The sequence below is a fragment of the Elaeis guineensis genome, chromosome 14 (assembly GCF_000442705.2).
Source record: "Elaeis guineensis isolate ETL-2024a chromosome 14, EG11, whole genome shotgun sequence".
Taxonomy (NCBI): Eukaryota; Viridiplantae; Streptophyta; class Magnoliopsida; order Arecales; family Arecaceae; genus Elaeis; species Elaeis guineensis.
Window position 1 is genome coordinate 53,552,064 of NC_026006.2, and position 18,576 is coordinate 53,570,639.

Below are 18,576 nucleotides of genomic sequence, written 5' to 3' on the forward strand. Positions count from 1 at the left end.
ACTCAGGACAGGTTCGCTCTTAAAGATTGGTTCAGGCTCAAATGGCTCACTAGGTATTCGAGTTGATTTTTTATAGGCGACAAGATCTATAATGTTAAAAGTAGAGCTAATCCCAAAATTAGAAGGTAGGTCCACAACATACGCATTTGATCCAATTTTTTTTATGATCTTAAATGGACTTGCTCCTCAGGTATGTGACTTCTTCACGGTTCTGGATGGAAATCGTTCAGGCCTCAATCGAACCATCACATAGTCTCTCTCTGCAAACTCTTGGACATGTCGATGAGAATCTGCATTCTGTTTATAAACTTTATTGCTCATACTAATTTTTTTGCTGATCTCTTTATGCAGACTCTTGATATGCTGTGCAATTGACTCTGCAGATTCAGAAATCCTAGCATGCATGGGTAATGGGATGAGGTCTATTGATTTTCTAGGTTGATATCTATGAACTACTTCAAAAGGACTCATGCTAATGGACCTATTAACAGAGCTATTATATGCAAATTCAGCTCAGGACAGCAAAAGATCCCAGTTACCCATATGTTCCCCAATCAAGCAACACAAAAGATTTCCAAGACTCCTATTAACCACTTTGGTCTGACTGTCGGTTTGCGGATGATAGGTAGAAGAAAACTTTAGTTTTGTGCCTAAAAGTGCCATAGGGTTTTTCAAAAGTAGCTCATAAGTCTAACATCCCTATCAGAAACAATGGTTTTAGGCAATCCATGTAGTCTAACAATCTCATCAAAGTATATCCTTGCAACTTTCGACGCATCAGACGTTTGACAATAGGGTAAGAAATGGGCCATTTTTGAAAATCTATCTACAACCACTAGAATAGAATCATGCTTCCTAGCTGTCTTAGGTAATCTTAAAATAAAATCCATATTAACATCTTGCCAAGGACAGTCTGGTATAGGTAAGGGTGTAATAGGCTGGTATTTTATTTTCTCTGCTTGGCCACGGCACATGTTCTACATTGGGCAACAATTCGGGCGATATCTCTTTTTAAGCTTGGCCAAAAGAACTGAGCTTCTACCAACTCTATAATTTTATTCCTACCAAAGTATCCAGCTAATCCTCTAGCATGTAATTCTCAAACTAAAAAATCTCTTAAAGATGTATGGGGATACACAGTCTAGTTTCTCTAAATAGGTAACCATCCTGAAGGATATATTCACTACATTCTCTAGATGGCCCCTTACGTAAAGCGGTAAGTATGTCACCAAAATCTGGATACTTCTCATAATTTTTTTTAACCTTATCAAAATCAATAACTTCTATACTAACAGAGGATAGCAAAGTATGATGACGACTCAGGACATCAGCAGCACGATTCTCTACACCTGCACGGTGTTTCAAAACAAAAGTATAGGCTTGCAAAAACTCGACCCACCTACCATGTCTATGATTCAATTTCTTTTGGAAATTCAAGAATCTAAGTGCCTCATAGACAGAGTACAAAATAAATTCTTGCGGTAGTAGGTAATGCCTTCAATATCTAAAGTTTGATTATCGCATAAAACTCCTTATCGTAGGTAGAATACTTAAGTTTAGAATCATTAAGTTTCTCGCTAAAGTATGCTACCGGATGACCTTCTTGACTAAGGACACCACCAATCCCAACTCCTAACGCATCGCATGCTACTTCAAAAACCTTAGAAAAATCAGAGAGACGTAAGATTGGTGCATGGATCATCTTGTCCTTAATGTCTAGAAAGGCTTTATTGGCTGCCCTAGTCCATTTAAAATTTTTTTTCTAATGCAGTCAATGATGGAGCGACTATGGTGCTAAATCTTTTATGAACCTATGATAAAAGGTTGCTAATCCATGAAAACTTCGCACGTCATGCACACTCTTGGGCACCGGCCACTCAACTATTGCTCTAATCTTTTCAGGATCAGCAGATACACCATTGGAGTAACAATAAAACCTAAAAAGATGATATGGTCTGTCATAAAAGCGCACTTCTTAGGATTAGCATACAAGCTTTCTGTTTTAAGAACTTGACACACTCTTTGGAGTGATCTAGATGGTCTTCCCTAGTTCGACTATAAATCAAAATATCATCAAAATATACGACTATAAATACTTCTATAAATGGTCGTAGTACTTGGGTCATCAACCTATGAAGTACTAGGGCATTAGATAATCCAAATGGCATCCCATCAACTCATATAAATCATTTTTTTCTTGAAAGTATTTTTCACTCATCTCCTGATCTAATCCTTACTTGATGGTAACCACTCTTAAGATCATCTTAGAAAAGATAGTGGATCCGGCCATCATATCTAACATGTCATCTAACCTAGGGATGGGAAAACGGTACTTAATGGTGATCTTATTAATGGCATGGCTATCTATGCACATTCTTCATGTACCATCCTTCTTTGGAGTCAGTAGTGCAGGAACCGCGCAAGGACTCAAACTCTCCCTCACAAATCTTTTTTTTATCAGCTCTCCAACTTGTCTTTGTAGCTCGGCATGCTCATTAGGGTTCAACCTATAGTGGGGCAAGTTGGGTAGGATAGATCCAGGAACTAAATCAATGGCATGTTGAATGTTTCTCATAGGCGGTAAGTAATCTGGAAGATCCTTAGGAAAGACATCATGAAACTCAGTAAGAAGGCTAGCTACTTCCTTAGGATAATCTACCTTAGAATCCTCACGAACTTCTCTAGCAACAAGCATCCAAACTGGTGATCCTTCACTCATGATCGTCTCTAATTCTTTAGCACCTATCAGATTGAGGCTTTTCTTCTTAAGATTTTTTTTTGATCCATCGCCTATCTTTCTATTAGTAGCCTTAGGTGGGGAAGGATTAATCGTGATCTTCTTACCCTGATGAGTAAAGCTACAGGAGTTGGTACGGCCATAAATCATAACATCATTGTCGAATAGCCAAGGCCGACCTAATATGATACTTCCGACTTCCATGGGTAAGACATCGCACCACACATGATCCTGATAGGAATGAAGCTGGATGGGCACACGGCATCTAAATTTAATGAGAATAGAGGAGGAATCAATCCAAGACACACGGTATGGACTGGGATGATCTACAGGAGTTAATCTTAATCGCTTAACCGTGTCGGTGGAGATGGCATTGATACAGCTACCACTATCAATGATCACCTTACAAATTTTATCGTCAAATTTTATGAAGGTATGAAAAATAGAGGTCCTACGCCAGTCTTCACTTTCTTTAGTTTGGGTTAGGACATACCTAACGACTCCAAGCCTAAGGTCTGACTCAGGTGTGGCATAACCTAGGATGTCCTCAGTACTCTCAAATTACTCGGCTAAATCTGGATCAGCTTCATAAACTTTCTCCTCAATATTTTCTAGAGTTTCTCCTTCTAATTCTTCTAAGAATAATGATCGGTTGGGGCATTGTGCAGCAAAGTGACCGTAACCATGGCACTTGAAGCAATGAGATCGAGAACTACTTCCTTTTGATAACTCTCCTATAGCTCCTTTTCCTTTATCTTCTTTTCTCCCAATAGGATTTGTAAGTGGAGGTCCGTTACTAGGAGTTTGATTAATATTAGGTCTCGATCCAGAAGGGGTTACTCGATTGGGTTCAGGACGACGGGGAGTCGAATATCTAAAAAATCTTTCAAAATCTAAGACAAGTTGATAAGCTTGTTCCAACATGGTTACCTCTCGCAGAAAGAGCTCACGCTAAATATCCTCTCATAATCCAGCTCTAAATCTAGATAAGGTAACAACTCTATCTTCGGCTACTCCACATCTCATGAGGTATTCATCAAATCTCGTGATATACTCGATGACTGATCTATTTCCTTGAGTAAGCCTCTGCCATTGATCTAAAAGTCTTTGTTGGTAAGAGGTGGGGAGGTACTTCTCTCTGAGTTTTTTCTTTCATCTCATCCCAAGTTTCTATCAGATCTTGTCTTCTCTGATTGAGAAGACGCTCAACACTTTCTCAATAAAGTCGGGCTTGCCTCACCAATTTTATCCTAGCAAACCTAACTCTCCTTGCTTCAGACATTTCGTACCATCCAAAATAATGGTCCATACCTGATTTCCAATCTAGGTACTCTCTCGGATCTAGACAACCATCAAAACTTGGAGCTTCGAATTCACATTTCTAAAAATATGCTCATCTTGATCGAACTGGTTATGGTGCGGGCGTGCCCCTATAGGTCGATCAAGTTCTAGATTCCTACATCTTTGTCCTATAGGTAGTCGGGGAGACTCAGGTTCAGGTTGTTTCTGCCTAGCTTCTTCTAATACTACTATTCTCTCATCCATGGCTTTCATAAAATTTTTTATGTCATCAAACTTTTCAGTCAGAGCATTGATGATGGCTGCTATATTGGAATCCATATTGGTGTTGGGTGGGGAAGTAGGATGTTGGTACCAGGTACCTGATCTAGTGGTCATGCAACTCTAAGATGCAGAAATAAGATGCAATAAAAATTAAAATGCTTGAAAGTAAAGTATGAAATTTAGAGTGTGAAAATTTAACTTGCGAAAATTTAAATTGCTGAATTTAAACTAAAGCCCTAATCAACCTGCTCTGATACCAAATTGATGCGGGACAATCCTAAAAAAGAAAATCAATCCTAATAATCAAGCTCTCTTCTGTTCATCAACAACAAATCACGTCCGGCCAGGGGCTCATTATTCCCAGGACAGACAGTATAGTTGCCTATACTCTGCTCAGGAGGCGTGATTGATTGATACGAGACTAAAGCGAGATCAATCTAAATGATATAGACGAATGCCATTCGAGAGATCAGTAAACAATTAGTAATAGAAAATTTCATAAACAGATAGCAGAAATTAAACATACTCACGAGTAAATGCAAAAAAAAAATAAGAATAGAACGAGAGAAAATAAAATATTAAACCCGTGAGAAAATCCAAGAAGATGATAAGAATCCGGATCGTGGTAGTTAAGAAATTACTCTGATTAGGGCTCTTAATCTTTTAACCAAACAGATCCATCGATAAAGAACTAGGTCTTTACCAACATCGGATTAAAAAAAAAAATCAAAGATCAACTGTTAAGGAACGAAGGTCCTTGACAGCATATGATCTGTAGAATAAGAAGTCACTCCTTCTCTCAGTACGACAGATGAAAATTCTGGAGCAGACAGATCTTCTCTTGACAGAATAGGCTTGCGTGGGTAGATGGTGGAGTCGATCAGAGTCGCAGGAATACTGAATCTTAAGTAGAAGGAATAGGATAGAAAGTGGGCCTCACACCCTCCCCTTGTGGGGCGATTTTGGGTCTCACACCCTCTCCCTCTCGGAGCGATTGACACAAGTATTTGTGGAGTTTGTAAAATCATTCATTATTTTTTTCATGAAAGATACAAGGATTTATATAGGACTCTAAGGGTCCTGTTTGTTTAGGAATCTCTTATCTTTACAAGGAAGAAATCAACCCTCCACAAAAAAGTAAAGCATTATAATCTATCATAGGAAAGAAATCAGCCTTCAACAAAATAAGTAAGTAGCCAAGAACTCTTAAGAAATTCTAAGGAAGAAATGAAACTCCATGTGGGTGCTTGATGCTTGACACAACTTGGCATGAGCACGGCACATGCTGGCATGCATATTTCTTCTTTTGGCATGTGGAGAGTGGTGGCTCCAAAAGTGACGTGGACAAATCCAAGTATGGCCCTATGGACCCAAAGCCAAATGCATTAAAATTTATTGACTGAAAATAAATAACTGAAGTAGAATCAATTTAATGAGGCTTCTTCGATCCAAATCGAACTTAAATTATGTTGTCGATTTTTGATGGCTCTGGTGTCCGCACCATCGGTCCTCGGCTTCCACCCGACTATTCTCGTTCGGTTGGGTTCGAGGGTCCCCCCAACGGGCAGGGAACCCCCAAGGAATAGAAGAAGATACAAAAAAGAACTGGTTCTTCCATCCATGAATGGACGATGGAAGATCGGTGATAAAAGAAAGCCCCTTCCAAGGATTAAAGTACCACCACCCTCGAGCTTTAGGGTGGGATCGGAGGACGAAGAAGGCTCGGAAGAGGGAAATCCGAGGGTCAGTCGGCAAAAGCCGACACAGCAGAGCAAAACTGACTATTAGCTGAACCGAGTTCGGCGCGAGTTGCGTCGGGCATAGCCCGTAATAGTCGAGTACGTTCTGGACGAACTCCGAGATCGGGAAGCGAAGACCGGCCCGGAGGTCCTCAACGTAGAAAGCCACCTGGCCCTCAGGCGGGCTATTGACCCGACCATTGGCACCAGGGGCGAACAGTCGAAATTGCTCTGGGATGCAATATTGCTCCCGGAGCCGATCGACATTCGGCCCCGAAAGTGAAGAGGCCTCCACCTCCGGGGTCGACCGAGGATCGTCGGTCGGATCTCCCGACCGACCTCCTCTTGGAGATGTTCTAGCCATGAACCAGAACAGAAGATAAGAAGAGCAAGGAGGAGCAGAAAGTGTACTGTGAGAAGGCGAAGAAGAAGACGATGAAGGCCCTCAGAAGAAAAAGAGAGAACTCCTAAGAAGAAGGAAAATGGAGATGAGTACCTGGAACAGGAGACTACGCGGGCAGAGTCTCGACGGCAAAATGGAGGGGGTAGAAACCTGGATGCAGGAGACCTTGTATATATAGTACCCCCCGACGGTCGAGATGGAGGCACGACCAACGAGGGATTCCCAGATCGCACCACGTGGTGTCATCCGAGCCGTCTGTCGGCTCGACTGTTCGACGCACCCATCCTCAGATCGAGCCACGTCACCTCCATCTACTCGAACAGACCCGACCCAATAGCAACCTGCCACGTGGCGAAGAGGCCGTGACGTTTCGTATTCCCGAAGGGGCGACGGGAACGACGGTTTCCATTCCCAAAGAGACGGGACGTCTGGCACCGATGGGACGAGACACTTGACACCGACAAGACACCTGACACCGACAGGACACCTGACACCGACAGGATGTCTGACACCAACGGGACATCTAACACCGACGAATCGCCTGGCATTCATGAGGCGCATGGCACCATATCAGCCCACGGTACGGTCGTCAGAATCAGAACTTAATAAGGTGAGAATCCACTCCTTTCGCTCGACGCTGCCGCCCAAACAAAGACATTGGCCAGCGCACCATCCGACTCAGGAGTGGAGGGGGCAACTGTTGGGGAATACCGACCGACCCCACTCACGCCGACTCATCGTCGGGCTTACATGACCGACGCTCGATTCTGTCGACCGACCGATGGCTGCCGTTACCGACCGATCGAGGATACGTCGGTCGGGCGGACCTTCTTCTCTCTCTTGATCGGCTGCACTATGGAGTCCGACGTCCGACTCTGGCAACGCGCCCGACTGACTGTCGGAGGGACCCCGAGTTTCCACCCGACTCCCTCAACTAGCCGCCGACCTATAGTCGGTCGGCTCCCTCAGATGCCGTATGGCTGCCGGAAACTGTGACAACGGCATGCGGCACTGCCGCCTAGGGGCATTATCCCACCTAAGGCATGGGTCAATCCTAGCGATTTGACACCCTCACGGCGATTCTGACAGTCCTCAGTGAGTTGACAATTCTTCAATTATCCGCGCCATTAATGACGGCGCCATACCATGCTCCACTATATATATCGGGGAAGGCAACAGTGCTAGAGGTCCATTCGAAACCCGTGAACCCCTCCTCTCTAGCTCTCGCTCTCTCTCGTTGAGCTCCTTGTTTTCTTTTCACTGTTGCCTAGTCTCCTCTCTGACTTGACCATCGGAAGGTCTCCGCCGGAGCCACCTCCGGTCAGTGCGGACTTTCTTTTGCAGGCGCTCGTTCCCGACGATCAGGCGACGAGGGGATTGGCCGCAACAACGATCATTTGTGATATGACATCCAAATCTTTTAAGATGCCAACAATTATAAAGTTTACTCCATTGCACTTCGCAATCTTTCCACAATTAGCTTCCTACGTCGAAGAATGATCCTTTGAAATTATGCTTGCAGTCTCTATAAATCATGCGTTGAGACATGAAGCATGTCTTATAATTGTCCCTTGGATTGTACCCTCTTAGCATTCTAGCTACAATTGTCCCTACCCTCACTGCACTTAACTTATCTAGGACTAGTTTCTGAAAGAAAATTTACAAGGCTTTATATACAATTTTTGGCTAAATAATTTGGGTAGTTGTCTAAAATCCCTTTAATCCCAATTTGAACCTAGGTTTCTTGTACTCACACTAGAGATTTCGCTGATAGAACTAGCTACATCTTCTGACCTAAAGCATTGTTGATAAGAAATAATAAATCTAACTTCATTTTGTTGAGCATTTTTTTGTTATAGAAAACAACATAATGGTTATGGTAGGCAAGGAAACGCAGCTAATATGTCAACTATTGAATTTTGTAACTGTGTAAATATTACATCATGTTAAATCTTGTTGTATGTTATGCACATGATAAGAAACATGAATGACTGTTCTCCTTCTGCTAAAGAATTTTCTTTTTCAACTCCATTTTTTTTCCCTCTGATATCAGAGATCCATGGTGTGCTTTGTTTTCTATCACCATTTCACTCTTTCCAAGTCACGTGCATTGCATGTGCACAATACTAGATAAATACATTCTGCTCTATGTTGATTCACTACTTTTCTTCGATGATATACAGAGAGAACAAATAATTTAACCAAGGTGGGGTCATTTAATCAACTTATATTAATAGAAGAACAACGAAGAAGTCAGAGATAGTTTAATGTCGCAATCTGTCGAACGTGTTTGAGATTTTGGATCACAATATAGTAAAGATTTGCAGGCTTTCTTAACAAGTTCGGGATTATCCAGAGGGAGTGCAGGCTTGGGAATTATCTGTAGGCCACTACGTCCAACAGATTCCTCAAATAAGCGATGATGTCCCTATCATTGATACCGGAATTGATCAATCACAAGCTAGATTGAGCCGAAACTTTTAGTTGGGAAGCATCTGGAGACATTTCCAAAGAAGGGTTAATTTACGCCATACAGATATTGAGAGCTTTCTATATTTATTCAGAGAAAGATTCTTTGACAGTTATCAAATGGCTTTTAGATCCCCATACTAGATTCTATCCTTCTTTATAGGACTGTTGGCACTTCGTGTGCACATTACTCTATATTAAAATTATATATATACAAAAAATAATATAGTTGATTGGATGACGTCTTATGTGGTCAAACATACTACAACTATATTATGATATATTTCGACAAATCTTGCTATTCAATTATTAAATATTTTATTTTATGATTTGCACGGATATATCCATACTCGAATGGTTTAATTCAATGATTTTGTCGAGAAAAAGATATAACAACTGTGAGGGCCTCATTGACCCGCCAAGTGGTTGTCAAATGCCAACCAGTTGGCACTCTGAATGTTCTAAGCCAATGCAAAAATTAAATCACATGTTCCGTTGTTCATTCGTCCACATCGGGTGGGTTCTACAGAAATTACAAATTTTGCCTGCTTCCCATGTCTATTTCATTGTAGACAAAAGTCTCCAACACCAAGGCACCAGCTCCCTATATTATTTCCCCAAAACTGTCCTCATCAAAAATTTGCTATCCGCCAACTGCTAGCTACCATCATGGAATGCTTAGAAGTCCCCACCCAATAACATCTCCTTCACGGCAACCTAAATGCAACATTATAAGTCCAATAAACACTCAAGTATGATATTCTGACAGTGATATTTAAGAACCCTGCCATTGACGTCAATATTTTGTATTATCTCGTGAGTGACAAAGTCATTCCAATATGAGTCCTGCTGTACAAGTATATTAAAAAGCCTAGAAATTCCTCTAGTGTTTCTGAAAAAAACAAAACTGCTTACAAAAAAGAATGATATCTGATACATGTTACCTCGGGTAAAATCATTTAGGGTTCCTAATTGGCTTGTGCTCTCCTCATTACAATTTCTAGCTATACCATCAATAAACACTTAAGAATTACCTGTAGCAACAGATATGTAGTGAATGTATACATCTCTGTTTGTATTCACATAGGGAAAGAGCCATGCTAACAGCTATGCAACTCCCCCAAGCCATGAGCTAATCTCGAGCGGCTTCGATGACTCCTGAAACACTGATCTTTCTGAGTGTGGTTGCTGAAATAATATACACATTCTGAGAAGCCAAGCACCCTGGGTTCAGCTTGACCGGCTTCTACGGGGTTGTTCTGAAGTTTGTCGTGGCACTTCCTGCTAAGAAGTTCTAGGTGTCTGCTGTAAAAGCTTTGAAGATGAAATCATGGAAGCGCTTTGCATACTGTTTAGGATCAACAGCTGATATTGAAGTCGGGTCATAATGAATAGCCTTGTATGCATGCTCAAGTTTTTTGCTGATATCATAGTCTTGGAGTATGTCTATGATGCCAAAGATCAAGACTACATCATAAAACTGCCCCGTGGGTTCTCCAATCAGCTCAGGTTCACAGTCATTCTTTCTAACTGTCAGCTCAGCCCTAGCTGGCATGTTCACGCCTAGCCTGCTCGTAGGCAACCTATAACAAGCATACGATTGGAATGTGAAAAGCAAGGCCAATAGACCAGTTTGTTAAGGACTCTAGATCGCAGATGTAAGATTTATATGCCATAATAAGAAGGACCTGAATCAAGATACGATATTAGGGAAATTAGAAAATATCGCATGTTAATGATACGAAGAAACAAGATATAACCAAAATTGCCGTATTGATCATCTTTAAGAGGAAAAAATTGCATGCTACCATCCCACACAAAAGCCTAGCCAAATTATATGCATTTATTGCTGTAGGGAAGCAGGCAGAGAACGTAGGCCAGTTGATTCGTGTGTAGATGAGTAATGTCAGTCAGCTAGCGTTATGAACAATGTAGAACATTTGACACTTAGTGTTCATCAAATTTCATTATGTCACCAAAGATGCCATTCACTTGCTCGCAATCCACATAGTACTAGCTTCAAACACTCAAAAGTTAACAAATAATACATTCCCTGTGATCTTGTAATATACATATGGATATTAATATATTTTACCATATAAATGTTCAATAATATTCAATCGGAATAACTGAGTAGTAATAAATAAAGAATAAAAGAAAATACCATGTTTCTGAATAGTACCTTGCTGGATCATAGAGAAATTGATCCATATCTGCTCTTGAAAGGCAAGATGCTGCTTCTTTTCTGTTATTAGCATCACCATTACCTTCAACCAAAAGACATGGAATTTATCAGCTGCATAATGAGGAAAAAGGGAAAACTGATAGTGCTAACTTTCTGGTCTTTATTAACAACCTTCAGACAGAGGCATCTCTTTGGGGCCCCTAAAATGGATGCCCACCAAAAGACTGTAATCCATGATCCTCTCTGCCTCAAGAAATTCACAGTCCTTCTCTAATTGCCTGCAAAAAGCACACATAGTACCTCTAAATTAACTTCCGGGAATTCAGAGGATCCAGGATGCTGGATAGGTCAAATATGTTTTGTGAGAAGGGAGTGCGAAAGCAAATCAAACTTTAGTTACCTTTGAAATTCTTGGAAGCAAGATGCTTGCAATCGAAATATAAAATTAAGATCAAGGTCCTTTAAAGTAGTGTATTCGTCAATCTCTGACTCTGGCTTAGTGGATGTACGACCATGGGAAGACCCTTTCAGGTCGAACCGCCTATGAACAGCAAACTCTGTACAGAAGAGATTTCCCATTATAACAAAGCGGACCTACAACAAGAGAAAACAAACGGCTTCAAAACCATTAAAGCAAACACCATGGTTAGGAATAATAACTATTTATCTACAGGCACTAGTCTCACACCCTATCCTAACCTTCTTTTGGGCAGCTCCAGTTAACTTGACACAGTGCAGACCGAAAAACCTGGTGACCAAAGTATTCTCAAAATTACGGACATGGTTATAGTAGGCTGGAAGCATCCTTAGGAGCACCTGCACAATGATGATTGATTTATAAGGTCAAATAAGGAAAAAGTAGCCTTCTTTCAATTTGGAAAAATGCATTGATAGAGAACTTCAGAACTCACTTTAACTTCAGCTTTCTTCATTGTCTTTATCATGTAGCGGCCATCATTGGTCAGATAAAAGAAGCTTCCACTCTTTCCGGGAGATGAAAGTTCTCGAAGGGCATCATTTCCACAAATAGAGAGCATATAATCAGCTGCATCGACCTTGAACAACTTGCGGAGTGTCCTGGACATTCATTTCAAATGTGATGCATTAGCAATCCTGAACACAATTAGGAATAGCATATGCAAGGTGAAAAGACCCATTTCTTGGCCAACCTGAAAACCAACGGGCAGTAATCCTTCCATCTGAAATCACAAGATTGGTGTGGAGGTGTACGTTTTGATCCTTGAGGAGGAAACTTTGTCCATAACTTTGCTTTTGGGTCAAAGGCTGACGGTTTCAGATCAAGTGAAGCCATACTTTGTTTTCCTACAGCATGCCTGTGCCACCAAACCAAGAAATGAGTTGATGATTGTTATTGAGCTCAATAAGATAAAAACATAATCACATTGGAAAGTCATTTGACAAGCGGCCATGAAACTAAGTCTTTTAATTAAAATTAATAAATAGCATCTTATGTTCACAAAAAGTGCACAGCATTCTTCACAGATTCCAAGAACAAATTCATACAGAAAAAATGTGCATTCTATTTGGTCTTGAGATGATCGAGGTTGAGAATTTTAATGCAAATTAAATAGAGGAAGCTACTTGAGACAGAATAGTTTCCTCTTTTTATTACCAAGACAGAAAAAATTATCTTAACAATATCAGCCTACAGTTATTTGTGAAAATAAGGAAGCTGCATTAAGAAAAAGTTAATATCAACAATAGCTGTTATATTTTGTGATCCTCATGTATAACTAAAATTAAGCCTGGCATAATGGCATGGGAATGCATTACATTGCAACTTGTCTTACACCAAAACTAATTGATTTCTTCTTTTTGAATTGCTTACTACTAAGAACATGAGGAAAAGCATAAATCCTCGCTACTTCAAATAGGATGTCATATTTGAAAATCAATATCAAGGGGAAAGCAACCCATTTAAGAATATTAAAGTGCAAAATGAAGTAATGTCTTCAACATTGACAATCTTAGTTATGTGCAATCGGAAGAAATACATCACATAGATTTTTGTTTTTTCTTTTTTATGAATCAGGTTTCTCTTCTTCTTTTAACAAGAGCTTCTTCGTGCAGAGATATGCCAGGGAAATAGAATCATTAGTTTGGCAAACAAGTTGCTCTTCTTCTTTCTTTTCACTATATCTCTCTTCATAACCACGGCACTTATTTCCCCACATAAACTTAAATTTGGAAATCAGCATCAAAATCTTAAAACAAAATTTCCAACAGAATGGTACATTAGATTCCGAATTAGAGCAACAAGGATTTGAATATTTGGTAACAAAATAAAATTGCATCAAAGAGTAAACAATCTGCATGACTAAAATGCAATCAAAGCAACTAAATACCCTGAGCCAAGAAGGAAGTGTTACCTGATCCCAAGCTGGAGATTGAGCATGAGCTCATAATTCTTGTGACCCTTGGAGATGGTCTCCCCTTGCTTCTTTGGTGGCTTCGGTAGCCACTGGACCTGCGGCGGGGTCCCGAACACCCTCGAGTCCACGTCCGCCGATCGACGCCCCACCATCACATCATCCGCCACCTCCCTCCCCCCGCCACCCACGACCGATCTCCCATCCACAATGTCGCAGGTAACGTCCCCATTCGACTCCCAGATGCAAATCTTCTCGAACCCTCTGTTCCCTTCACCATTGCTGTTCAGCCCGGTGGTGGTCTTCGTCCGCCCACCAGGCCGCCTCGGCGCCGGGCCGCCGGCCGCGGCATCGCCCGAGGCCCGCATCCGGGGGCGGAGCGGGGGCTTCGAGCTGACCTGCTCGACGCCGGACCAGCTGACGGTCTTCTGGGACGGGGGAAGGCAAACGCTCTCGCCAGGGCAGATCTTGCACCCCAGCAGCTCGGCGGCTAAGGCCTCCTGTGGGTCCCGCGCGGTGGGCGACGTCGCCGCCGGCGACGGAAAGTACACCCCTTCCTGCTCGGCGCCGCCCCTGATCCAGACGCCCACGTAGAGGCTGCCATCGGCCCAGCGGAATCTGCCGTTGCCGCTGGGGACGCCATCCTCCCACCCGCCATCGTACCTATTCCCATTGGCGAACACGAGGGAGCCCTCGCCATGGAGGAGTCCACCGCGCCACTGGCCGGTGTACTCGGCGCCGCCGCGCCAAATATAGCGGCCATGGCCGTCCTGGGCGTCGGAGCGCCACTCGCCATCGTAGCAGTCGCCGTTGGCGTAGTACTTCTTGCCATGGCCGTGCTTGAGGTTCATGGACCAGGCACCGTGGTAGGTGTCGCCGGAGGGACCGATGTAGGTGCCGACGCCATCCATGAACCCAGCCTTGAACCCTCCTTCGTAGGTGGCGCCGGAGGGCCAGGAAAATTTGCCCTCGCCGGCGGTTTTGCCGTCGCGCCACTCCCCCTCGTACATCCAGCCATCGGTCCAGAGGTATTTTCCGGTGCCGTGGGGGAGGCCGCCGGACCACTGCCCGGTGTAGAAGTCGCCGTTGGGGAGGAGGCGCTCGACGTGATGGGGCTCCTCCGCCGGCGGGGTGTCGTCCTCGTCGTCGTCGCCGCCGCCGGCGGAGGCGGGGGGGCTGTCCGCGTCGTCGTCGGCGGGGGCGACGGACATCGGCGTGAAGAAGCACCCACGGCGCCGCCCGGACTGGTGCTGCTGCTGCTGCGCCTTCCGCACCTTCGACTCCCACGCCTTCAGCCGGAGTCGTTCTTTAAACATTCTCTCTCTATGATCACTCCCTCTCCACCCCCCACCCCCCCTCTCTTTCTCTCTCTCTCACTCTCCAACTCTTTTTCTCTCTGAAACTTTCTCTACCTCTCGCTCTCTTCTCTCCTCTTTTCTTTCCTGGAGAAATCCGGCCAAATTGTATTGGAACGAGCACTGGCTTTGTTTCTTTTTTGGGCGTCTTTTTTTCTTGTTTTTATTCCCTTTTCCGGCGAGGTGAGCAAGGTTGTTTTTTTTCCAAAAAAAAAAAAATTTACTTTTCCAAGGTTGTTTTTTTTTTCTATTATTTAATTTTCCACTCCTTCTTGGCTTCCGATTCTTCCTCCTACGTTACCTATCATCCCTAACATTTGGAAGGAGGAAATTGGAAGGCTTTCCTACTTTCTTGGCTCCTAAAGTTTTAGCTGCAAAATTGGAAGTAAGGCACGGTAGGCTTAGATAAAACAAAAAATATATATATGTATATATATTTTTTGTTTTTCTGTAACGCATTTATTGTTTTGTCGTTCCTTTTTGTATTTAGATTTATGAAGATATATTTTGAAGGCGTGACGAGGTATGAATGAAGAAAGGTCGTCACGGTAAGGAAATTTGTTGATGCTTCGCACTCTCTTTGCCAGGAAGAATCCCTGGTTCTCGGGGAGTGGGGCTGTGCGTGTGTGTGGGTGTTTCTTTTTTTTTATTTTTTTTCTCTCTCTCTCTCTTTTGAGCTGTCTGGGAGGTGGGTGTTTTGACCGGTTCTAAGCGCACCTAAAATGCCGTTAGATGTTCATCTTTCGCTGATTAACAGACGAGCGGGTCAAAAAGCAGGATAGAAAGGATGAGGATTTCGCCTAACAATCTGATGGAAAGTACTTCTATTACAACGAGGGTTGGATTGTATCCTTTGCATGGAAGAATGATCCCTCCTCTTTTCTCTCTCTCTCTTTGTGATGTCAATCATTAGATTGCACAATACCTGCTTAATATCTGCTTTCAGATCTGGAAGAACAAATAGAAGGAAACAATAGAAGTGATTTGAAATCCGTGCAAGATGCAGTCTCACAGTTGATGTTGCAAAAAAAGATCAAGGACTCTTTAGTGCATAGGATACAACCCAAATTCATTGGAGGAAGATGCAAAGTTAGACGAAGATGAATGGCTTTGGTCTCATTTAATGAAAGAAAATGATTGGAGGAAGACCTGTGTGTACAGATAAAAGAAAATGATTGGAATGCTTTGAAATCCATGAAGATACAGTCCAACAGTTGATATTACGTAAAAAAATTAAGAATTCTTTCATGCAAAAGATACAATCCAAATCCATTAGAGAAGATGCAAAGTTAGATGAAAATGAATGACTTTGATCTTATTTTATATTTTATATATATATATATAAATAAATTTAGATAAAATTGATCGGATTTAGAATCAAATCTGATTAAATCAAAACTAGATAATGAAGATCCTACAATGACGATCCAAACTGCTGGATGTGACCTACTACCTCAAACTACTTATATACCAAAAAATTATATGATTTGAAGATTCTTAACTTATGTATCAAATAATCAAAAAATATATTTAATATAATTTTATTTAAGCTGTCTAATTTTTAACTATTTGATGCATAGACTAGAGGTTTCTAAATCATATAATTTTTTGTGTGTAAATAGTTTTGAGATAATAGATTATATTCAGGTTTGAATCATTGATGTAGGACTCTCATTATAGAGTTTTGATTTGATCGAATTTAAATTCAAATCCGATCGATTTGATTCTAATCTAATTATATATATATATATATATATATATATATATATATATATATATATATATATATATATATATATATATATATATATATATATATATATATATATATTTATTTATTTATTTATATTTATATTTACTTAAGTGAACTCTTCCCTAGGGAAAGGGGAGTGAGACATGGCTAGGAGAACGAGAGTAAGAATGTATTAATTAGAGAGGGAGCATCAATACAGGAGACAAGCATACTAAGGTGGGGATAGGACTCCAAGGAGGCTACCATTTAGTAGACTGGTGCTAAAACTGAAAGTCTGAAACTCACAAATATGAGTTTTAAATCAAATTGTCTATATCATGATTGTGTCAGCCCCAAATCTATCATCCGGGTCCTCCGTCAAAATCATGAAACAGAGTGAAAACAAGATTTGGGTCCGGATGTTGGCAAATTGGCATCCTAGTGAATCGGACCTTCTCAAGTGCCGAACATCATTATCTGAAATGAATTAGGGATGGAGAATCATGTGGTAATGTTTGGTGTCACGGTCCAGAAAAGCTGGACCAAGACTTTTTTAAAATATGACTCCACCGCTCAACTCGAGATTATGGTTATGTGGAATGGTGCAAGGGGACATGCTTATTGTACCTTTTTCTACCCTATAATTAAAAACTACTTCTCATAGATTTTAGTCAAGCAAGGTTCCCGTGTTGGATGCTTCCAATTCCTTTCTTAATTCACATCACGAGGGAAAAGTGACCTCCACCTTCCCTCCCCAGCCCCCCACCATATCACGGCCGTGTTCCACACCGAGCGTTTGAGTCGTCATCAGATACTAAAGAGATGTCGTAACATTAAACAAAAAAAAAAAAAAAAATAGGACTATGGATGGCAATAAATCAGATATGAATCCAATCAGTCAATATTCACATCCATCTCATAATTAAAAATTTTATATCTATATCTATCACATATCGATGTTAGACCTGATAAAGTATATAGTGCGAATCAGATTGGTTGGACAAACAAGATGAATCAGATTTGTTCCGTTTAGATAGGGAACTAATTATCCAAACATTCTAAAATAATTAAATTTTAGATGGAAGGATTTAAATTAAGATTATATCAAGTCGGATTCATTGTTGGATATACCATTACCTGTATTCGATTTGAATTCATTTCGAATATTTTATCTAGAATTTATATATGCTCTGGGATTTAAATCGTCAGATAAAATCCATCTCATTCAGATGGAGTTTGATTGGATATCCGATGGATCCTCATAATTGAATGTTTAAATATTAAGGTACTATTTGGGAGGGAATGATATTTCACATCACCTTAATGATGTTAAGTGATGTGATCACCGCATTGCAAAACCTCATTCAGTGATGAAGGATCCAGTAATAAATTCGGTAATAGCATTATTGCATTGTGCATTGATGCTATCACCACACATACCTCAAGTAATAACACATCACTAGGTACTGGTGATGTACTGAAATTATTTTGAAATAAAAATATCTCTAGTCAGTAAATTGAAGAGAAAAGAAAAATACTCTTTATCTTTTTCTTTTCTTTGGCTTTCATCTTCAACAACACCCTTATTGAAGATGTCTATTTGATCTTGATTGGTAGATAAGGTAAATTGGCATAGATGCCTTTTTTTTATTTTTTTACTAGATATCTATTTTATTTTTATTGAGAGGTTTAGTTAAACGGCGTGGATATCTTTTATTTATTTATTGGATGTCTATTTTATTCCATAGATAGATATGATTAGTTGGTATAGATTGATCATGCTAAATCCTTCGTACTTTTCTTTTCCTCATTTTGTTTTGATTGGCTAAATCATTCATAACGAACAATACTCTCGATATTGATGGTCAAAATTGGCTAAGCCTAGTCAAGCTTGATTATATATAATATTATCATAATATTATTTTAATAGTCTAATCAAAATAGATGCATAATATAATAATAATAATAATAATAATAATAATAAATATTATTGTTATTACTAC

At 40.9% G+C, this 18,576-nt stretch overlaps 1 protein-coding gene across 1 annotated transcript; it reads right to left on the minus strand.

The window, feature by feature from the left end:
• Positions 1-9,685: 9,685 nt before the first annotated feature.
• On the minus strand, positions 9,686-15,336 carry LOC105057607 (phosphatidylinositol 4-phosphate 5-kinase 6-like). The gene is made up of 8 exons (XM_073248783.1): positions 13,487-15,336; positions 12,266-12,430; positions 12,008-12,173; positions 11,796-11,912; positions 11,497-11,690; positions 11,268-11,374; positions 11,094-11,178; positions 9,686-10,494 (listed from the first exon to the last, which is right to left on the minus strand). Exons 1-8 carry the CDS (start codon positions 14,800-14,802, stop codon positions 10,206-10,208), a joined length of 2,439 nt encoding a protein of 812 aa, XP_073104884.1. The 5' UTR covers positions 14,803-15,336; the 3' UTR covers positions 9,686-10,205.
• Positions 15,337-18,576: the final 3,240 nt, after the last annotated feature.

Excerpts from the sequence above, each read along its gene's own strand:
- LOC105057607 (XM_073248783.1), bottom strand. The coding sequence starts at position 14,802 with ATGTTTAAAGAACGACTCCGGCTGAAGGCGTGGGAGTCGAAGGTGCGG. Across the intron at positions 11,913-12,007 it reads TGAAGAAAGCTGAAGTTAAA|GTGCTCCTAAGGATGCTTCC; the intron begins GTGAGTTCTGAA and ends ATCATTGTGCAG. Across the intron at positions 11,179-11,267 it reads AGAGATGCCTCTGTCTGAAG|GTAATGGTGATGCTAATAAC; the intron begins GTTGTTAATAAA and ends TTTTGGTTGAAG.